At 35.0% G+C, this 24,151-nt stretch overlaps 1 protein-coding gene across 2 annotated transcripts; it reads right to left on the bottom strand.

Moving 5' to 3' along the window:
• Positions 1-15,143: 15,143 nt before the first annotated feature.
• On the bottom strand, positions 15,144-19,778 carry LOC133307872 (beta-1,3-galactosyltransferase 7-like). Of its 2 annotated transcripts, none has more exons than XM_061508426.1 (11): positions 19,675-19,778; positions 19,345-19,441; positions 19,185-19,243; positions 18,868-19,085; positions 18,707-18,770; positions 17,105-17,177; positions 16,903-17,023; positions 16,703-16,790; positions 16,482-16,607; positions 16,017-16,126; positions 15,144-15,666 (listed from the first exon to the last, which is right to left on the bottom strand). In XM_061508426.1, the coding sequence occupies exons 1-11, from the start codon at positions 19,764-19,766 to the stop codon at positions 15,518-15,520; spliced, it is 1,197 nt and encodes a 398-aa protein (XP_061364410.1). In that variant the 5' UTR covers positions 19,767-19,778; the 3' UTR covers positions 15,144-15,517. The 2 variants fall into 2 exon arrangements, with proteins under 2 accessions (XP_061364410.1, XP_061364411.1); XM_061508427.1 differs by having other exon boundaries at positions 19,185-19,240.
• Positions 19,779-24,151: the final 4,373 nt, after the last annotated feature.

Below are 24,151 nucleotides of genomic sequence, written 5' to 3'. Positions count from 1 at the left end.
GTATAAAGGCGCGGTGGGTTTGCCTTGGGCTTTAAGTTTGCTCCCTTGAAGGGGTTTCATCCGCGATAGGGGTATCGCGTCTTGTCTGACGCGATGTGGGCATCGCGGTCTACGTGCTTTGCTCTGGATCTTTGATGGGCTTGGGCTTTTTGGCATGCCATCAGGCCTCTATTTGGCCTATACTTTTATCCAGATCAGTTGCCCCCTAGCTTGCGGGTTTGTCATGGGGAAAAGCCGTGAGCTATATGTTGTTCGAAGCGCGGTAGTTTACAGCTGATCTGTCTTTTCTACTTGCAGCGGTAATCATGTTAAAGTACCATCATGAGTGTTAGTCGTTTAAGAACGGTGGATTATACGTTTAAGTGTAAGAAGCATTAAATGCCAGTGTTGTTACGTGGGTGTTTAGGGGTAAGCGTGGGTGGTTTTCGAAGTGAAAACGCTTCCCCTTCTTGCCACGTGTCCCCTCAAAGCCGTTTAACTCAACACGTTTTGGTGTCTTTTGGACTATCCGTTTGAGAGAACCTTTCGTATTTATGCTGAGCCTTTGTCAGTTTGGAGGGAAAACAACTTTGTTGCTATTTATGAAAAAATCCTCTACTCCTTAGTGCCTGTTTTCTGCATTTTCGGTGTTGACATGTCCTGCTCGTGGTTCTGCTAAGCCGAAGTATAAATTTCAGGTGTGTTCTTCTTCTTCCTTTACTTGTGCTATTGGTTTATACATCAATTTTAATAATGTTCCCTCCTCGTGCTTGAGTCATGTCTGATAATCACAAATGTACGGATTTTATCAGATTTTTCGAACGATCTGATTCGTCCAGTCCTCCTTCGAGATTGTTGCCTAGGTCACGGTATTTGGGAATCAGAGGAGTGTGGTATACTGATAAGTGTGTAGCTCCCTGTCCCAAGGCTTGTGGAAATGATAGACATTTCCCCTCTGTTCGTAGGTTTGAAGTAGGTTCGTCCTCGCGATGTCATAATCGCAAGCAAGTATTTTCTCCACAAAGTTCGTCTTTGTTTCCCCAGGTAGCTTTGAAAATGACTAGGCCGATTTTGATATCGAGTGACTCTTCCTCGAGTATTGGGTATAGCTATAAGTCAGCTGATTCAAGAAGCCCTAAATATCCTTCTTTAAATTCATCGTGCGATGCTTCGTGTTCTATCGCGCGAGAGTCTTATGGTCAGAAGAGCCCTAGTCCCTTACCGTTAAACGTAGTATACCCGGCTGGGTATCCTTTTAAGAAAAGGAAATTTGATGATTATAAATCTGCATTTGCTGCCTCTGCTTCTTCTAACCTGTCTTCTTCTACTGATTCTTCTTCTTCTGAATCAGATTTTGTGTCTCCTCAAATCAAGGAAATAATGGCGAGATGTGGTGCTACCGAGAAGCGCGGTCCTATCGAGAAGAAGAAACTGAAGGTGAACCCTTCATCTAAGAAGAAAGTCATCCACTTCGACCCTGAGAATGAGTCCCCTGTTAAGCGAAACCTGATGGATGAGGAATCCTTAAGCTGGGTAACAGATACAGTGCTGGATACTGAATCTGTGTTTTGTTCTCCGGGAGAGCTGGCAGAGGTAACAGCCCCTATCCACCTGACTCCTGACAAAGCCCTTGACGATCAGTGGGAAGTTGATGTCGTCCCGAAGAATGAGCGCGTTTGTTTTGCGTGAGAAAAAGGATCAACCCGACATTTTATCATGATATACTTTTATTTCCTTTTATCCATAGGAGTTCATTTTCCCTTTTCCTCTTTTGTCTATAAATTACTGGCGCATTTGAACGTGGCGCCTTCTCAACTGACCCCCAATGCCTGGGTTTTATCAAAGTGTATGAGATGATCTGCAAGGCCTATGGCCTTTTTCAATCAGTAGAATCATTTTTGTACATGTTTAGCATGATGGAACCGCGTTCAAGCTGGATGTCGTTCAGAAGCAAGGTGAAGTTCTGTGAGTCGTATTGTAGGAAGATTAATAAGTGGACCACAGAATACTTCAAAATTCTCCCAGCGAAAGATACCACCTTTTTTTTCCTAGGGGAAGATGGGATTCCCATCTTTCCTTTGTACTGGACTGAGCATTCGTTGGAAGGTGCCAGCCTAAGTTATAATTTTGATGATTTGAGCGACATGGAGCAGAAGACCGTGACTACTCTGAGTAAAATTGCCCGTGAAGCTTCAGATACAGGCTCGTTGAGCACGTATACAATCTTGAATGAGTATTCAAATGATGATATCCGAGCATTTTTGGGTAATTCACTTCTATTAGTTTGCCAAGCTTCTGTAGGAAGAACCATGTATAATTTATATGTCAAAAAGTGTTTTGGATATTTCTAACGTGAATGCTGTTCTTTTATACTTGATGCAGATAGTTCAATGGCGGCTTCGTTGAGTAGATTAGAGAAGATAGCGGCCAACCGCGCTGCTATTGCGGGTTCCTCCGCCTCCCCCCAGCCTACCGCGTCTGCTGCTGCTGCTGTGGCAAAATCGAGCGGGCATGCTGCCGCGTGATTGAAGTTTCCATTAAAGCCCGTAGGTCCTTCTGCTGCCTCCCAAGGTGTCGTACCTCCTGAGGTAGTGGTGGAAGACACTGCGAGGGGGAAGAAAAGAACTTTTGAAGAGATAGCTGGACAGCCCAATGTAGAGTGGCCGAGCCTTGTCTATGTTGGTGATGGCTTGGGATTTGACAGAAACATGTATGCTAAGGGTAGAGAAGTCGATCCCCGTATTGAAACGCTATCTAAAGATCAATGGCTGACGACCTCTGTAAATCTGAGCGTAGCGAACCAATTTATTATGTCTGTGCCTGGTAAGTCACTTGCTGCTGTATTTTTTGATTTATATAATATTGTGCTTGTAATGATTAACTTCATTCCATGTAGCAGGCTCGGTGGATTTCTTGAAGGAGCGCATTGATGAGCTGAAGGGTAAAAATGCTGACTTTGAAGAAAAATTGAAGAAGTCTGAGGAGGAATTAGCCAAATTGAATAAAGTAGTGGAGAAGAAGGATAGCGCCTTGAAGACGGTTACGACCTCCAATAAGGGTTTGGAGGCGGAGAAAGCTGATCTGAATAAGCGCGTTATGGAGCTAGAAGGAAACGCTGATACCTGGGCCAAGGATAAGGCGTTCTTGACCAGTGAGGTTAAGAGGTATCAGGGTTTATTTGAGAAGGAGGCTGAGGGGACTTTTGCTAACATAATGGAGCAAGTGCGCTTTTTCAATCCTTCTGTCAAGTTGGAGAATGTCCATTACTTCCATTATTTCAAGGATGGCCAACTGGTGATGCTCAATGATCAAGACCAAGAGGTTCTAGTGGAGCTAGTCAGTGCGATGGATACTGATACTGTCGCGCCGTCCTTAGAAGAACCAACCCCTCAAGAACCTCCCATTGTGGGTGAAGATCGCGCTGAAGATAATGATGATCCTCAGGACATGTCTATCCAGACAGTTTAATTTCTTCTTAATTTCTGCTCTTACTGTTGTGATCTTGTAAGGGGAATTTCCCCAAGTACTGCGAAACTATGATATTTCCAGGGGGTATCCCCTATTGCTTTGATCAATGATATTTTGTTGATGGCATGGATGATGTGTGTATAATATGTGTTTTGTTTTCTTGTATGATGAATATCGACTAAGTACTCGTAGAATAGTTGTAAGTATATGTTTCTTCAGGAAAGAAGCATGGAATAATGATGATGTTGTCGACGCTCCTCCGAAGTTACGTGAAAAAATTGATAATTGTTGAAGGTTATTACCCTTATCTTCCTTTTTCTCTTTCGTGAGGTTTTTTTTCAACATATAGATCAGTGCGCTTGTTCCTTAAACTAGGATTCCTTCTTTGTATGGTGTTTGAAAACCATAGGGATTCCTACTTTGCGTGGTACTCGAGGACCATAAGCGACTATCCGTAAAGAGTTTATCAATTCATAACACATAGAGTTTATATACCTTTGTTTTCGGCATGCTTCTAGGGGTGTTATACCTTTGGAAGGAGTTTGACCTAGGTTTGGCCTAGCCTGCCTTCATCGCGTTGGTATGTAGAAGACCGCGATGGATCTGGGAAGATCGCGTTTGAACTGAGAGGAATCCTTTAGTTGCAGGATCTTGTTGATTGAAGGATCCTTATGAGGGATCCTGTTCGATTGGAGGATCCTTATTAGGGATCCTGTTGTTGGGAGGATCCTTATTAGGGATCCTGTTACTTGGAGGATCCTTATGAGGGATCCTGTTGCTTGAAGGATCCTTATGAGGGATCCTGTTACTTGGATGATCCTTATGAGGGATCCTGTTATTTGGAGGATCCTTATGAGGGATCCTGTTGCTTGAAGGATCCTTATGAGGGATCCTGTTCTTTGGAGGATCCTTATGAGGGATCCTGTTGCTTGAAGGATCCTTATGGGGAGTCCTGTTGCTTGAAGGATCCTTATGAGGGATCCTGTTATTTGGAGGATCCTGTAGCTTGAAGGATTCGTATGGGGAATCTTGTTGCTTGAAGGATCCTTATGAGGGATCCTGTTATTTGGAGGATCCTTATGAGGGATCATGTTAGATTGGAATCGTTGTGACCCTGCCCACTTATGCGCGATGCATTATGTATCAATTAAGGAGAAATTTGTGATTCATATTTGAAAAGATAAATATGCGATGAACCATAAAAGACTTAGCTATAAAATATCTTAAGCTTGTTCGCGTTCCATGTGCGCGGGATGGTAAGACCAGATAACGTTTCAATGACATATGACCCCTTATCCGTTTTGCTGTAGATGCGATATGGACCTTCCCAATTCGCGGCTAATTTGCCTTGTCGCGCATTTTTATTGCCGACATCAGCTCTTCGTAGGACTAAGTCGCCTACGTTGAAAGTTCGTCTGACAACCTTTAAGTCGCCTACGTTGAAAGTTCCCACAGACGGCGCCAAAGATCGGACCAAATACACTATGGACTGGCCAATATGTATTGAGCCCAATCACACACGATTGAGTAGTCTGCGAAGTTCTTGGTCTGGGCTTGGAGTTGTGTAATGGATTGTGCTTTGCCTTTGTCCTTTACGTTGGCGCGTAGACACCAAATGAGGGGTACCTGCGAAGACACTCCAATGCTTAAGTCAGTATCAGAGGCATGAGTTTTTATGTTGTTAATGTAAAGGATGATCGTACCTTGGTGTTGTATCGTTTGCTTATATAGTGTTTATGATGCCGCCTTAGTGAGGCGGCTTGGTTTCTGAGTGGCCAGCCTTGGGCTGCAAGTCAGTAATGGGACCTAGGTAGCCTTATCGTCTCTGATGTCTAGTGGTAGAGTCGCGGTAAGCTGGAGCTGTCCGTTGTCTATTGGTATAAAGGCGCGGTGGGTTTGCCTTGTGCTTTAAGTTTGCTCCCTTCAAGGTGTCTCATCCGTGATAGGGGTATCGCGTCTTGTCTGACGCGATGTGGGCATCGCGGTCTACGCGCTTTGCTATGGATCTTTGATAGGCTTGGGCTTTTTGGCATGCCATCGGGCTTCTATTGGGCCTATACTTTTATCCATATCAGTAGGTAAAATAGACAAGAAAAAAATAGATAAAATATCAAGATCTGGATCTTCTCATGTGAAAAAAAAATGATATGGTCATAAAAATCATAACTGTACAAAAGTGGATCACTGGTAATGAAGGAATAGAGAAAAAAATATATATTAAAATAGGTAGTTTAACCATTGAAACATTATTGAAAAAACTATTGAAAAAGATTAGCAACGTTATTCAATTGAAAAACTATAAACCTAAAATAGTGCCATATTTTACGCCTTCATGTTAGTATAACCTAATGATCCTGCTCTATTCTGTTTATGTGCAATTGCTGTTGTTGGTTTTCACCATAAAAAAAAAAAAAAAATTCAAGTATATTTTGTTTTTCTTTAATTTTGAGTTTGGTTTTATTCCTTTGCTTACTTGTTGAAGCCTTATTTATTAATTATTTACTTTTTGTTTGTTTGTATTTCTTCTGAGTCAGGATGGGAGTGGTGATGTTGCCAAATTTTTCGAGGTTAGGATTCTCTATTGATTTTTTTTTGTACCTGCTGTTAATCTTTTGGTTCTTATTATGTGATCAGGGTATGATTTTGATTGTTGGAAAGTCTTGCGGGTTTGTTTCCATGATGCCATAATGATTATGTTTGAAATGTAGAATATGTGAGATTTGACGCCAGATACTGATCTGCTACTGGAGCTTCCTGAAGAATATACTTTTGAAACAGCTCTTGCAGACTTGATTGTGAGCTTATTAACAAAACACAGAGTACAATCTCATTTTTTTCCAAGTTTTTTGTACATCTAGACACTAACACTACTATTAATTTATCAGGATAATTCCTTGCAAGCAGTGTGGTCCAATAAGGAAAATGACAGGAAGCTAATCAGGTATGACATCAATGTGATAATATACTGTCTTTTTAGTCCCTTACGTGGAAACAAAAAAAGAATGTACTGTCTTCCGTTAATTTAGTCTTGTTTTGTAGAAGCAATTCAGAAGTTCAGGGACCATGAAGTAAAATTTATTTTTAATATGGATAATTGATCTGAAATCAATACATATATCTTTTGACAATCTGATAATCATCTGTTTTGAATGGTTAGTATCATTGTCAAAGTAGTCTATTAGAACCTCAGTGTACCTACGGCAGTGACTATAATAAACTCTGTTTGGAATATCAAAACCCAAGTTATTGCACTGGATTTTGAAAAGATTTTTGTTATTTTCAATTGTTAAGAATTAACAGACGTATTTTATAAACAGTTAAATGGTACATTAAATGCCAACGAATTAATAAGTGTATTTTCACTTAATGCATATTCAATCCCAAAAATAAACCAACACGTTGGAGATGCCTTCCCAATCGTTGCATGAGTACTGTGTAATTTAATCAACGGTTTGAACTTAGTATATAGCCTGCATCATAAGCATCTGTTCCTAAAACAGTTCCTTTTTCGTTATTCCTTTCGAAGAATATAATTTATTAGACTTTTTTTGTCCAACCTTTCGAAGAAGGGATGAATCATCATCTGCAAAGCGTGCAAAATTTGAAAAAACAAGGACGTCCGTCGCTCACAACACTTCCATCTGATTTAGGATTGGAGATTTTGGGCTGGGTAGCATCCCATTCGATCGAAGACATATCAAACGTCAAGTTGACTTGCAAGGAATTACTCCATCTTGCAGAGCATGACTCTGTGTATAAAAATCCTCCTTAGAGAAGTTTGCATGTCTGCATGTGAATTGGGTTAACATGTAATCGGCATCGGCATGACAATACTCACATGTAATCTCACATGTAAAACGGCTTTTCCTTGTTAACCCAATTCAACTGCAGACATGCAAACTTCTCTAAGGAGGATTTTTTATACACAGAGTCATGCTCTGCAAGATGGAGTAATTCCTTGCAAGTCAACTTGACGTTTGATATGTCTTCGATCGAATGGGACGCTACCCTGCCCAAAATCTCCAATCCTAAATCAGATGGAAGTGTTGTGAGCGATGGACGTCCTTGTTTTTCAAATTTTGCACGCTTTGCAGATGATTATTCAGCCATTCTTTGAAAGGATGGACAAAAAACTCCAACAAATTCTATTCTTCGAAAGAATAAAACAGAACTAGATAATGGAGAAATGGCCTTTGATTTTGACGATCCGTGAAGTGAAGCACCCATCTTTCCCCTGCACAAAACGATGAGAGGAGTCTAAAATCAAGAGAAGACAGTGGAATATTCAGCTAATACAAGTCCTGAATCGTGACGACTAGCACTCGTCAAATGTGATTTAAATTTTCAGATGGAAGTACAAATTTAGTCAAATAGTCATTTATTAAGATCAAAAGATAGTAATGTTTGAAAACTGGGTGTAATTTAGGAAACTACTATAATGTGCCAGCAGAATTGAAATTTTAGAATTTTAGAAGAATTTTTGTTTTGAAAACATGGATGAATTATTGATTGGTATATATCCAAAGCAATAGCTATGAAACTCGCAGCAAAACATGCCAATGAACCTTCCAACTGAAAATTGCTTCACATATAAATATCTACGAGCAATTCATTCACTTTTAAACTCTACTTTACCTCTAAATCTTCGGGTTATCAAACTAGACTAAATTGAAACCCCTAAACCTTTTAACTGAAATTATATTCCAGACACCTAGATTTGAATCCTTTTAGCCCTCAACATAGAAAAAAGTGTTTAAATTTGATCAACTATCAGTATAAACTTATTAAACTATCATTACGCAAGAATGACAAATCAGTAAAGTAACTAAGTTTTTTCACATGCAATGGAAGTGAATAAAAATTAAATCCTAGGAAAAAATAATGTTAATTCTTGGTTTTGCATTCAGCTGACAAACAAGTCCTGCAAATATTCGGATTTTAAATATTGGGTTCGCTTTTTCTACAGTCAACGGAGATAATTTATCTACATTGAGTCCAAAACGACGTCGTTTTAAGACAAAAATCAAGGTATTTTTATAATTATAATTTATTTCAGGGTTGTTATAGTCTTTTTCATTATAATTTTTTAATTTTTCAACCCAAAACGACGTCGTTTTGAGAGCGAATGTAGATAACTTATCTACGTTCACTTTAGAAATAATGCCCTTTGATAGAAAGTTAATGTTTGACCTATATTCAAATGATATAGTATCAGCATGTAATTGGCAACTTTCAAAAATTCATGAAATAAACTATAACCAGATAGATACCACTTCACTAGGGAATTCTCATCAGTGTCATCCATCCCTGGGCCATTGTCAAAAATTGAAATCTTATCTTCAGCCAAATTCACTCTGCAAATCATAAAAAACACATCAACAAGTGATCATTCAGCACAGGTATAAGAAAGCAACCAACTATACACAAGAGACAATTAAAATTAACAATGTAAATTCAAAATACTGAAAAACTATAAAAATCACAAAAATTGAAAATAGTTTATGTCAAAACCAAAGGCACTGAATGATCATTAAATAATCAAATAACTTAAATTCCCGCAAGAATTGGGTATATGAAATATACATAGTGTTCACAATAAGCTGTGGATTTCCGTTGCTAACGTTGCTAATCTTCCGATCAGTGGCATCCTGAAGAAACAGAGCACCACCCTTCCAGTTAATATCCTTTTTCTTCCTCATTGATTCACCATGGATATCTTTCTGAAATTCCATGTACTTGTCTTTGACCAAGCGTATAAAATCCCCGAAACTCATTTCCTGTTGAGGATCCCTCAATATGAGTTCCACACTTGTCCCGTTCGGTAATAGGATTTTGAATCTACGATCCTTTCCTGTTTCGTCATTCTCATCGTCGCTTAGCACCATTTTCCTCTTCCTAGGGTTCTTATGAACCGATTCCCCTTTCATGCTCGCAACCTTTTCACTCTGTGAAGAGAGACAAACAACACAACTTCATATAAAAAAAAAAACAAATAAATTAAAATGTAACCAAGAACAAGCATCAACTTACTCTGTCCACTTCAAATTTCAAAATGCTTATGGAAGAGAAAATCGCACTTTGTAAACAGAGAGAAACGAAAAGACAGAAGAAAAAGGAACGCAAATGATTTATTTCTAAAGCGTAATAATCATTCTATGAGCAAAGTGCATTCATGTTACCGAAACGTGTGAGTGAGAAGAATTATTGGACCTATTTGCAGGTAGAAACTGAAGCTCAGGGATTGATAAACTCACCCGCACATAAAAATGATTAAATGAACAGCATTGCAAAACACCTTTTTTCCTTGCTACTCAAGGCATGTGCATACACGTACAAACAAAGAAACACACACACGCACACAGTCACAGAGATGGCATATATGGAACAATAAGGCAAAGACGCTCTGTCATGAGAACGAAATGTGAGCGAAAACTGAAAAGAAAACTCTTGTTGCCATTAATAGGATTGTTTCTGCAGGGCCTCTTCAGGGAAATGTAGGGTTTTTGCAAGAGAAAGGGCACTGTAATAAATTGTAATTACTTTTAAGTTACAGTTACTTTGTGTGTTTTGTGTTGAGTAAGAGAAAGAAAGGAGCTGGTTTATCCACACGCACAAAAAAAAGAAGAAAGTGAAAGAAAGAAGCAAAGTAAAAAGTAAAAACTATTGGGGAAGGCAGAAAATAAAATGTGACACGGTGTGGTACTGCGTAATGCGTTTGGGGATGGTGGGGATGGGTGCTGTGGCCAGTAGTAGTACGAAAGGGACACAGAAGTAGAGAGGCAGAGAAAGTGGTGGGATGCGTGATACTAAGCTAGTGAATAGACTCGGGCCTAGAGTAGAAATGGAATTCTTGGACGGTTGGACTTATCCATAAAACAAAATAAATGAATATTTAAATGAATAGGAAGAACAAGAGTCTTGAATTCAGTGACTAGCAACGAAAGAAAAAAAAAAAAACTGAGTGGATATTCTAATCAGTTTTGGTGATTAATTGGTTTCGGATATAAGACTTTTAACTTCTTCTAAAAATAGTACTTAAAAGAATTAAACACATACTTATTTCTTTTAAACTACGATTATTTGCTAAAACTGAGTGTATTAAGTGTTAACCTAGCGCGCAAAGTGTGTCATTTAATTTTATTGGTTATTTTTATTATTTTTTAATTTTTTATTTAAATTAAATCTTATTTGCTTATGTTGTAGCTTTTTATTCATATAAATAATTTATTAATTAAAAGAGAAATATTTTTCATATTAATTATTTCATCTAATACAAAAAAATGACGGAATCCACTGAGAAAAAGAGAAAAAAAAATTTCGTCTACTTTTACGTATATATGAGATAATTTTATCAAATACCACGTGAGAAATATATTTTTCATAAAAATATATTAATAGATAATTGAAATAGCAATTTAATATCAATCCTACAAACAGACTGCGCTCTTTTTCCTAAATATTTTGGGTTTTTTTAAGTGAACTTGTTTATTCATGTAATATAAATAAAAAATGATTTCATTACTAAATTAAAGATACTGTTTATTTAAATTATGAATCTTAAAAGAGAATAAATAAATTAAACGAGAATAAATAAATTAACCTCAAACCCGCGCCCGTACCCGCAATTGGGGGTGTTAACGGGTCGAGCCAAGCCGAGCCGAGATTTGGTCTTAAAAGGCTAAGTCTGTGTTTAAATGTGTTGGTCTTACCAAACATGTTACCTGTTACGAATATAATTATCGGCATGTGACCTGTCTTATTTACAAAAAATAAAAGCCTGATTTAGCCTGTTAGAAAAAATAAGACAACAAAAATTTATCCAAACAGAATATACAATCAACAACACTAGTAATTCTATAAATATTCATAAATTCAATGTATATCCAAACAGCATAATATAGAACAAAATCATTCAAAAAGTATGTTTAACTAATAAAATAGGGATGAAATAGATTGAGAGGGAGAGAGGACTATTATAAATAGTTTAAAAAATATGAATAAAAATAAAAATTAATATACTAGGCCAGCCTGAGAGGCTCCAAGGTCGAGCTTTTGAATTAGAACCTGAGACCTTTTTACTAAACGAGTTTTTATACAAGTCCAATCTTGATTCCAACAACCAATATTAGGCATGTAAGCTCAGGCCTTCACGAGGCGAGCCAAAAATTCCTGACTCATTTATCACCAACACTACTTCATCCCAAATTTTTACCGGAGCTAGGTAAGTTAAAGTATTAATACTAGCATATTTGAAATGATATTTTTTAAGAAGAGCTCTTATTATAAAAAAATTATTATAATGAATAAAAAAATGAAAAAAACTTATCTGAATATTATTTTATCTTTTCTCTTTTAAAATCCTCAAAACACTTTTATATAATTACCAAACATATAAGAGTATGTGAAAACATGTTAAGAGAAGAGATAAATATATATATATATATATATATATATATATATATATATATATATATTATTTTGCAAAACACAATTGGTCTTTAATGAATTCAACCAGTGAGCAGCAGACACCTCTCTTTGCTGAATCAAAAAAATAAAAAATAGCACCTGTCTCTCTCATGTGTGATTGGGTTAGATGGTCCGGCACGAGCCATCCCCTTGCCACTCTCACCCCTATAACTCACACTCTCCCTATCTCAATTTTATTTTTATTTTTATTTTGAGAATCTACTTTTAATATTTCACTTTCTTTTTCAGTTCCCCTCCCAAATCCTTTATAGCAGTGTTTTAAAACTCGGACCGGTCATTGAATCGGTCGAAGTACTAGGTTACTGGGTCACTGGTTCAACCGGGTTGAACCGGTTTTACTGTTCACATGTTAAAAATATAAAAATATTACTTATATTGATAAAAATTCACATAAGAAAACTATCTATGAGCTTCAAAAAATAAATTGGTTTTCAATGATAGCAAATATTATATACTTCTAAGCTTCTAGCTCTAGATCGTTGAGATGAGATCATGAGACCATCACTGTTTATCACCACTTAACTTCATGAGATCATTATAAGATGCAACTAAATTACATAAACGAACTACACTAATATAAAATACCTTATTATTTTCACCTTACTTTTAATCATATTCATCAAAAAATATGAATATGATTTAATTCAAGAGTTCTTATCAACAACAAAAAAATTTACCAAAAAAAATAAGAAGAAGGAAAAACCGGTTTAACCCGAGTCAACCGGGTCACCGGTCCAATCCGGGCTGACTGCATAACCAGTCTAACTACCCGCTCGGACTGGGGAACCCACCGGGTCACCGAGTCTCGGATCGACCCGGCCAGTCCGAGCCGAGTTTTAAAACACTGCTTCATAGTCTAAATAAACATTATGTTTAATTTAATAACGAAATTAATATTTATTTGTATTAAATAGTACCTTAACAGTTAACACTTGCCCTTAATTGGTCTTTTGCAAAATGCAACTCGTCTTTTTTTTTCTTTTCTTTTTTCCTGATACATAAAGGCTAATGCAACTCATCTTTAATAGTTTAAACAAGTATCATGAACATGGTTATACAAAAAAAAAAAGTATCATGAACATGGTATTTAATTTAAAATACACCATCATGATAATTATACCTCTACTTTCTTAAGTGGTTTGATATTTCATCTTTTTAGTCAAACCGACATTAGCTTTGCGAAAAAGCTTTTCAATAAAATGTTTAACCAAATCTCTTTAAAACCGACAGCAGCAAGTATCAATTCAAACAGAGGGGTGAATAGAATTCTTTGTGGGATAGCAGTATAATTTCGAGATGTAGAATTTGGCATCCACAGTTCAGCGAAATGAAAAAGCTTAAGTCTACCTTTTTGAGATAAAATGTGTATATTTGGATTAACAAGTATGCATTTATAATAAAGAGATGAGCAGCCTTGATGGAGAGACAACCAACTTGAATATGATGAGGCAATAAGCTGTTTTCATTGTTTCTTGTGGGTAACTTGTAATAAGGTTTTGCTGTAGTTTCTTGGTGATAAAGTATCTTGGCGGTGAAATTTGCTAAAGAACTTGTTGAGACGTAACAATAACTATAAAATCTTTGTTAACTTGGTCTTTTCTTAATGATAAAGACTTTGAAAGTGAGTCTTGTATTAATATAAGCCTTGTATTTATATTATTATTCTAGATCAGATTTTAAATTGATATTTCTTTGAATATACTTGTTATATTTTGTTAGAAATAAATGAAATTATTAATCTAGTCTCACTTAATGGTTTAAATTTTTAGGTTGAATTTTTTTTTTAAGAGTCTCGTGTTTCTCATTTTCTTTGTAAAAATTTTTAACACAGATAAGTTAGGTATGATAAATCATTTACCTTTCAAACTCAATAAATTTTTTTAGAAAGAGAATGTGTTAAAAATATATAAAATTATTAATGTAGCCTAACTTAATAACTTAAAATTTTAAGTTAATTAATTATTTGCTTAATGGACATAGATTTGATTGATGTCGGATTTGTTAGATTAACCCATTAATTATTCCCTTGAATTTCTTTTTCGGTTAATATCATTCCAATTGCTGTTATAAAAGTAATTAGTATTTTTGTCATTAAAAGATATTTTTGACTCTCATTATTGGATCAACTAGAACTCCATTTGAGTCCCTTTGATGTCTTATCTTTATTTACAATATTCTTTCTTTAATGAAAAATATTTGCCCTCAAATCTCCTTCGCCTTTATTGGTATCTAACTTCTTCCATTTCATTTTCATTTCCAACTGGTACGGTGTTGGATGTCACTTTCTCATAGCTTTCCGACTGCAAACCTGAAAATAAGACATAGCGAGTAGATTATAAAAACAAGAAAGTAGTGACAGTAAGAATAAGGAAGGAAATAATGACAGATTTCTAACCCGTCTCTACCTCACGATTCACAAATTACTCCAACGTTAAAATAACGTTTCTATTTTTAAAAAGTTTTGGTTGTCGATACTCGCAGGAGTCTATGACTCTAAAATATTCAAAATATAATAAAGATAATTTAATTTTGAGAAACTTTCAAATGAATGTATAATAAGTAAAAGGATAATCATTCACTCATGTTGTTTGAAAAAGAAAATATTTTCTAAAAACAATAACATTATATTATGAGGAATATATAATTATAATATTAAAATTTCTTTCTCTTTTCTTAAATATTGTCGGTTAATATGACAGAAAAAAAAGTAATTTTATGATTATAAATATATATTACCCATAATATAATATATATATATATTGCAGGAGATTTATTTACTGCTACCATGAAAAAAATGAAATCCTAAGTAAAAATACTCAATAGTTTAGGGTTCTCTCATCAATTTTGTTTAGGAGCTTAAATTTTAGTCTTATCTTGGAATGTATTTCACTTATTCACTTATCAGTGCAACTACCCAATTTTTGTTGATTAAAAGAACAAATTAATATTTCACATATTGTAAGAGATAATTTTATCTATTAGACACATAAAAATATAAAAGACTCACGACGAGACCATGTCACAAAAGAGAAAAAAAGAAACATAAATCTCATACACTTTTAGTCTCTTAAAAGAATCAGATATCCGCGCGCAAAATTTTTAACGAAGAGATAATATCAGATAAATGATCAATTGTAAATATAAACGTCTTTTGAAATTTGTGATTTCCACTTGGAACGCATCAACAAAACTATGAATTCATTCCCTTTTCACTATACAAAACAAAAATTCGACCTTGCACAAATACATAAAAAAAAACATCGAGTAAACAAAAACAGAAACATAAAAAAGAGGCCCATGTTACATAACACCGAGTATAGATATCATATCCTCGCACACCCTAAAATAAGACGGGAAGGTAACATGAACACGTGTAACCTTAAATCCAAATTCATGCAATTCTAAACTTGAAACAACAGTTTCCACCAAAATGATCAAGCATCCTCTCCGGTAGCTTTAAAAGGCTGAGGAAATCTTCCATGTTATTTCTATTTGCACAGATTTCCAACTCATAACCCAGAAAAGAAAACTGCCTTTGTTTCAATTGCATTAAACTATCAGTTCCTCTTTCCCTTGAACCAACCTAAAATAAAGCACTCCAAACACCTCCATCCCCTTCACCACACTTTGAGTGGACAAATTTAATCTTCTCTACTGACTTGCAGATTCCACTACAGCTCCAATCAAAGGATGCAACACATATGTTACCTGCTTGAGCCTTCCACTCACAGTCTACAGAAACATTTAGTCGAAATGAGTACCACATTCAAAAGAGAAAATAACAAAAAAAAAGGTTGGGGGAGGGGGAGGGGGGATGAGAAACTCAGTTGAACTAAAAATATAAATTATATAGCAGAAGCTTTAAAAGACAAAACATCATGTTGTCCTTTTTAAAACTTTTTAAAATGTGGAGAGCCCTCTAAGAAGAAAGTTTGATGGGAACTCATCCAGTGACACCAAAATGCATGATAAATGTCAGAATTTCTAGCAGAACTTGAAACAAATATAGTTTCCCTATTTCTCTGACAGCCAAAGTGATAGGTAGACAATGTTTACTATTTACTTATTTTCAGATGCCATACCTGGAGGAGTCCCACAGCACATACTCCGGTCATCAATATGCTCAACTTCCAGACCAATGAACCATGCGCCGAGTGAGACATCTTCATTAGCATACTTGTGCAATATTGGCCTGCAGTCACAATTAGGAACCTCGTGAAATTTGTCTTGCAAGACATTATATTCCATGCCAAACGTACATCAGATTCTGCTTGCTTATTTAAACTTTGACCGATCCATGAGCTAAAGAGTTCCTATCTTGGAAACATTTTAACTGAACGTACAAAAATGTTTTTTTTTTTTTTTCAAGAGTATTTTGCTTTTAAAAAAATGACAGCACAATCATTATGCACTGTGAAAAATCTAGTTGGGTGCTTAATTTCACATTCAAAAATGTTTCTTCATATATATAAAGAAGAAAAGTCACTATTGTTGGCTAGAGATAAAAAAATAGCTAATTAATATTGAATGGAAAACGATATCCATACTGATTGATGGAAATGTAAGTGGCCAGATCCTTAGAGATTGCATATATCTGCCCAGTTGCATGTCGGAAGTATTTGTTACCCTCTTCACCAAACTTCCAAAACTCAGGTTCACGATACTTAACATCCCTAGATATACAGAAACAAAATCAGATTACTACGAAGCCACAATGAGGAGCATAGAAGGGTAGCCTCTATCAAATATATAAGTCCAGTTAAATTACTTTCGTGAAAGAACAGGTCCAGATTTCATACACCCAATGTAGACCCTGGGATTTGAACGATGACGAGCAAGGGTCGTTGCCAGTACACCTAAATTAGAATGAACATTACTTGTGAGGGAAATGGGATGGAGTAAAGCAGTAAAGGAAACAATGGCAAGGAAACAGAAGAAAGTGGTTAAGAATCCTGAGACACCTCATACCTAAATTGACATGGACATCATCATCCACTTTAACAAAGAAATCGGCATCCCATTCTGCAACCGCAGTAGAAAAGAAAATTTTTGTTTTAGCAGACAATTCATGATACCCTTCAACATGTTCCTACAAGATAATGAATAAGCAACATCATATTCCTGCTAGATTATCCAGATTTTTATAAACAATTCCAATGATCTGTGTTACCAGGCGAAGGAAGTCTTTGTGCTGGGCTTCTTCTGAATCAATTGCTCTATCTAGAATGCTGTTGGAAGTTGCACTGGGACAATGATGGCAATATCAATCATGTCAATTCCATTAAGTATAACAGTGCCGCCTAGTAAACATATATCTATTTTTCAGATAGAGTTATAATGAAACCATGTTGTGTTGGGTTCTTAAAATTGTTGATTTGAACAACAGAATCGGAACATCCCTATCTTAACTTCAGAATTACACCTTCTGCATATATTATTTATGATATTTCTAGCCAAAGTTAACAATAGCCCCTTCTGCTGCCAACAGATAGCTACATCACAAAGGAGGATTTATTATCAAAGGTAAAGAAATTGAATTTCAAACCACTACCCTTCTGCCTTCAGAACTGTCTAAATTGCACAAATTTGTCTCTCCGTGTATTTATCAACAGTTGAGACCTCATAAGCCTAACCATATCAAAAATAGACAATACTCGCTTTATCTTGCGAAGATGTTTTAACTTCTAAGATTTCTGATACCAAACTCTTCCTATTATATTTCCATGTATACAGTTGATGAAGTATGAGATGCAGAACCAAGTTACTATGTACTAAGATGATGAGGAGTAAACATGGAAACAAGGATTATGGTTACTTAGCATGGTTCGTTGTAGTAACACAAAGAATAAGACCATCATAACCTGAACCTATTAGATAACACAAATACAATATTCCACATACTCCAATGTCAGCAAGGTGAACTCATAGGAGACTTTTCATGAAAATTATAGTGCTATATAGGCACTTGTAATTCTAACTTACTTGCGCCAAACGATTTCCAATTATCACAAGATCTTGAATTCATGTTCCCTAAAATTAGTGAGTGTTAATATTAAGAGAAAATAAGCAATAATATTCATATGCATTCAAACTTCAAGGGAAGGGATATCATCAAAGAGATATGCTGTCAAGAATCTTTGATGAGTTTGATCATTTACAATAACAGGATACAAGTACACAATCTCCAATCTCAGTACTAAGGTATTGACTTCAGTAGAAAAAACAAAGGATTACAGAGGTATCCTATTGCAATTGGTAGAAGAAGTCAATTTTGTGGCCAATAACTGTTCTTTGAGGTAAGGATTAAAAACACAGTTCTCTGTGGCCAATTTGTCGCTCATTTTTGGATCTAGCAGTCAGATAAGAAGTGTAATAGAGATAATTTTGTTATATCAAACAGGAACAATCTTTTTGTGTTATCATATTAATAGAAATAATAAATAAATGTTTTTGATAAGAAACCATCTCACCCAACAGCTCAAGCGACCCCGTGGTCACTTTGGCTCCGATACCAGGACAAAGCAAGCAATTCAACCTTACAACTTAAGGTGTTAAGTGATGGGACTTCAATAGTTTTATATTATATCTCTCTATCAGTGTTTCACTTAACAACAAAAACTTCATTTAGCTTCACATTGTATACATAAAGCCATAAATTTATTTGTGGACCTAAGTCTCTTAAGGCGTTATTGTAACTCTCCTGATTCACATCATATTTTGTTTTGATAATAATTCATGTTGCTAACACAATCAGAATAATACAAGAAATTACCTGTGACCAATCATGAATCTGATGATGATTCCCTTCTCGCGTTCCAATTGAAGAAGCTGTTCCCCTAATCAAAAGTGAGAACCAAAAACACCACCTGTTAGAAATTAACCCATCACCGTTTAGGTTAGATTAAAACAGCTCTCATTAGAACTATAAGATACCTTGAGGCATCCAAGTCTCTCTAACCGAATCACGCCGCTTCCTGCTACTGAAAGCTGTGTTTATCCCAATCACCATAAACACCTTCTTCCTGGGAGGGCCTTCAGTGGAGAGGCCCGAGCCCAAGGAGTTAGCCGAACCATCTGAAATCCCAGGTTCTCGTGTACTCCTCGCTGCTGCCAGTTCCATCTGAAGCATGGAAACTTGCTTGTCTAGAGATCTGACATGCCCTCCAAACAAAAGAAAACACCAATCACTCAATACTTCAATTGCAAGCAAATCTAGCCAAAAATAGAAACACATTCCCCTTAGCACTCACTGAATGGCTTCATGGGTTTTGAACACTTCGTTCATTACATCCTTATCGTGCACAGACTCCTGATGCATTCCAAAACACGCCCCAGAGATTTCAAAATCATAGAAAACAATTTAAAACACATGTAAAAATTGAACTAGAAATTCACATGAGTAAAGCATGCCTTTTTAGTAGCACAATCCCCTGAGAACACTTTTCGTTCTTGTTCATGCCGATATTTTGACAGAACCACGCCGTTCAATTCAGGTGGTAGCCACATCCTGAAAAGTAACAATTATATTGTTCGATAATCACAACCAAGTTTCTCCAAAACTTAATCATCAAAATTTGAACTTTGAAAAACAAAATGCCAACACACAGACCCAAGTTTACAACTTTAGATTCATTAGAGCAAAGCAAAAGGAAAGTAAACAGCAACCAGAATCCATAGCTTAAAACAATCATACATAAAAAAGAATAAAGAGAAAAAAAAAGTAGAGAAATAGAAAGGGACCTGCTTGTGATGAGCATTCCAAGAAGGAAGGAAAAAACAGAGAAAATGGGAACCCATTTTGCAGAGATTTTTGAAGAGCTACGAGTCTTCATAGTAGTCCTCTGAGTCTGTGTCCAAGTGAGAAGAGTTGTTGAACTGAGCTAGTTGGAACTTGGAATGTCTCAACTCAAATGACAACTACAACTTACAACACATTGCGTTTTTATGTTATAATAATTGGATAATTTATAGATTTTAGATTAAGATTAGTAAAAGATTTGAAATTTGAGGTAGGTAATATACAATTTAGTTTTTTTTTTTTTTTTTAAAAAAAAAGTTAGATGTAGTATTTTTGTTCTTGAAATTTTTTATCTATATGAATTAGTTTCAAAAGTTTTTGCCCAACTTGTTACTTTAACAAAATTGGCTTATTATATTAACAAGATTACTTTTTTATAAATTAATTTGTATGGACAAAAATTTTAAAAATTAGAAAATATAAAATAAAACTAAATTTAAGTGTGTTCAAATAAAATGATTAAAGAGTTTAAGTCTACCACAGACACGTTATGTTGTTAGGCAAAGTTTGCATGCGACTTGGACTTTGTATCTCGTAAGTAATGGCGTCTCTTATCACGCCAATCACGCCTTAAGTTTAGAATTGTGCTCCTCTTAGGCGTCTCTAGTTAAACGAACCGTTTTTGTCGCTTGAAGCTAAGAAGTTTCGTCAAGGAAAGAAAAGCTTCATTCATTAACTTCGTAATGTTATGTGTCCATTAAATCATGTTGTAAAAGACATTATAAGGGTATTTGGCTGCACTAATTTTTATTTTCATCTGCAACATTTTATACAATTCCAAGCACAAAGAAATGATGAAGGATTTATTCATGGCTATATATGCAAATAAAACCAAGTTTACGGTCAATTGGATTTCTTCAATGAGTGTGTCTTTTAATTAAAAATTAAAAGGTTTCAAAGGAGGTGTTCTCTTACATGCTTTCTTCTAACGATTGGACCTACCCGTTCCTGATTCACGGTCGTAGTCTTATTTGGTCATAGCACAGCCCACAGCCCTCTAAAAAAGTCTTCCAGAAAACCCAAAATTCATTTACTGGGATCTGTTTTCGTATTCTTCCCTAAATATAAACTATTTAATTAATTTTTTTTGGTAAATATTTTTTTTTATAATTATATGTTTTATATTACATATTAAAGATTAAGAAATAAAAGTTACAGGCTTACCAAAGTTAAAAATCAATTAATAATTTTTTTTAAAATAAAAACTTATACGTTATGTTTATTATTATTATTTTTTGGTAGACATACGTTATGTTTATTTATTTAGGATGGAGTATCAAAATAAACCCCTTCATTTGCCTGTGTTAGGGTGTGACCAAAATAACTAATTCAAATAATATAATTGATATTTTTGATTTTATTGGTAGATTTGATTTTAAATTCTAACTCATATTAAGATGTGAAAAAAAAAGTGACATATAAAAGATATGTGAAATTTTACCAAATTTTTTGTGTGTGTAAAATATAGGAAAGAAATGTAACAGATATATATGGGCATTTTGACCACTAAAACACAACACAACAGCAAAACAATCACCAATCATACCCAAAACAACAATCAATGGAAGACACGCGCATGGGATTTTCTTTTACTTTTTTTTTTTTTACGAAGCGCGTAAACAAAATGCTCACCTTTTTTTGAACTTTACGATTTCAGGAAGACTTGAATCGAAGAGTATCCTTGTCGTATATTTTGTATTCGTTATCCCTATCTTACCTATTCAGACATGAAAACGAATGTAACGGAGATGCAAAAAACAAAACAAATCAAAACACAAAATTTATTAAACACAAATGATTCAAAATACCCCTGAACCCTTAATCCTTGCAAGCTGGACGATCACAACGTTTTGAGAAGACTCATTCTTCGCCAACAAAGATTGCACTTCATCCACATGTTGCTCCCACAAAGTAAATTCGAGCTTGTGACCCCTATTTTCAGGAAATTTGAGCGAAATAAAAATATATTTCATCTGAAATTATACTTCCCAATAATCATACAAATATACCTGAGGTCATCAAGTTCTAAAACAACCATCTTTGTTTTTCTACCGGATACAACATGCTCACGGACGTCTCCAATACCTGACAGCAAACCGATGACATCTACAAAGAGGAGAGGTCGAACATTTATCAACGACACTAACAGATAAAATATAACAGTAAACTCAGACAAAAACATTACCTACTAAATAAGGAGAGTCAGCTGATTCCCTCTCTACGACATCAAAATCAACAAAACTAAATCCATAAGCAGGAATAGCAGCATCCACAATCGATTTGACATCCGTCCTCAAGTTGAAAGATAGACGATAATCATGCCTAGTTGGCCTGAAATTACCAGTGTTCAACCCAACTTCAAAATTTCTTATAAAATAGACATCCCCTTCGCAAATTATTTTACAGACATTCAGAGATCCTTTGACAGTAGCATGTATCCTTCCACCCTACAAAATAAATACATTAGATAAATTAACATTAGGGCCTTAAAAAAAACGAAACGAAAAAAAAAAACCCGTAACAAAACGCAAAGTATTACCTTCTCGTCTAAGAGAACCATGTCCAGATTGTCGTCAAAAAATTTTCACTGAAAATTAGGAACATTCCAAGTCCTAACCACCCTCTCCTTAATCCTCCACTCCTCCTTTGACGGATTAAGATCCTTAATGAAATCATATCTCGAGTACATATTTCGCACCAAAAAAGGTTGAGCAGATGAAGTTGCAAGAGAAAACAAAAGAAAACAGGATGAGGAGGGGAAGAATCACAAAAGGCGATGACCAAAGGGAAGAACCAAGCAAAACATATCATCATATATACACAACTTCCAAAAAGGACTTGAAAAGTCTCTGAAGTATAAAGTAGTGGAACTTTAATTCAGCCTGACCCCACAATTATGAGGATTCTCTTTTTTTCCACTAATTAATATTAATTTTTGATTTAAGAAAAATTCCAAAGGAAGAAAGTTTTCAAACTTTGTCAAGTGTGAACACATTGGTGAAATTGAAGGAAGGAGTGACACATCATCAAACTTTCCATTGATGTTATTCTCTTAGTATATATAACTAGTGTATTACCCGTGCGTTGCACGGAGGAAAAAAAATCGATTTGTTTGTCTCGTAAAAACTAACGCAACACATGCAAGTATATTACTGCATTTTACATTGTCATGTTGTCATTCAAAAATTACAAAGTTTGACTCAGCTTCTGTAAGTATTTCTTGGAGATGATCAGAACATTTAACAGCATTTCTGTATGATATATCTGTAATAGAGTAAATCATAATAAACATAATAACGTAACATGTGAACAAAAATATTTAAATGATGTGCTTGACATGAAGGTAATAAGAAAGTTGCTGAACCTACATTTGTGATCCTTCATCCTCTTAGAAATCAATGATTAATAATCTACAAATGAAAGTATGAAAAAAAAACATGAATATGTGAGTACAAATAAAAAGTGTTATAACAATATTGATGACTATGAAATACTGTTTGTTCAAAAATAGCAGTTAACAATATACCATGTGTGCATGAAATACGATTTCTGCATGAGAAAAAAAAAGTAGCAGTTAAAAAAACCAAACGACAACGAAGATAAGTAAAAAAGCACTCCATTGCCATTTTTTTTGTCTTTACCTGTACCAAACAACGATGTTATCTCATTGTAGAAAGAAGGAAATATACTACATTAATCTTTGAAATACTTCCTTGTAAACTATATTAAGGGTACTATTTGTAACACAACCGTTTTCATCAAGTATCAATCTCTTCAATTCGTGCTTGCTCTTTACTCTAGACAGTGCCGCATATAATTGCCCAGCGTGCAGCGTTTTGATGACAAATGATCCCCAAATTAAGCTTTTAATTATATTGGATGATTTCCAAAACCATTATTCCTCAAATTAAGAAACGGTCATTAAACCTGAGATCTAATTAATTCCTACGTTGATCAAACATTAGATTAGATGCAGCGTTTTGATGACAGACGTTCCCCAATACACCATCGTTCCAAATTCAAATTTAAATTCAAAAAAAGACAATGTAGAAAGAAAAGAAAAGAAACAGAAAGAAATAACCTGTTAAGATTTGTTGACATATAAATTTCCAAAACGATATGCTATCAGTTGTTAAGATATGTTTTTTGAATTATTCAATGAGTCAGATTATAATTTTTGATTACTCAGTCTTTGTTTGAGTAAAATCGAACTTGTAAAATTAAACTTTTAAAAGATGAACCAAAACATAATCAAAGATTGGATTAATCATTTGATTATTAATATTTATTGCACAACATGTAACACTACAATTTTCACTTTTAATATTAATTATACTGGAAGATATAACTGATTTTTCAGCAGCACGATGAGTACTTTTTTTTTGCTAGAAGTTTTGAATCAATGTTTAAAAAAACAGT

Source organism: Gastrolobium bilobum, unplaced genomic scaffold (assembly GCF_033153095.1).
Source record: "Gastrolobium bilobum isolate Gb01-03AN ecotype WA unplaced genomic scaffold, APGP_CSIRO_Gbil_v1 utg755, whole genome shotgun sequence".
NCBI classification, from domain to species: domain Eukaryota; kingdom Viridiplantae; phylum Streptophyta; class Magnoliopsida; order Fabales; family Fabaceae; genus Gastrolobium; species Gastrolobium bilobum.
Note: the sequence above shows the minus strand (reverse complement) of the source record. Positions and strands in the feature narration are given on the sequence as shown.

Excerpts from the sequence above, each read along its gene's own strand:
- LOC133307872 (XM_061508426.1), bottom strand. The coding sequence starts at position 19,766 with ATGAAGACTCGTAGCTCTTCAAAAATCTCTGCAAAATGGGTTCCCATT. Across the intron at positions 17,024-17,104 it reads ACAAAGACTTCCTTCGCCTG|GAACATGTTGAAGGGTATCA; the intron begins GTAACACAGATC and ends ATTATCTTGTAG. Across the intron at positions 16,127-16,481 it reads ACTTACATTTCCATCAATCA|GCCAATATTGCACAAGTATG; the intron begins GTATGGATATCG and ends TTGTGACTGCAG.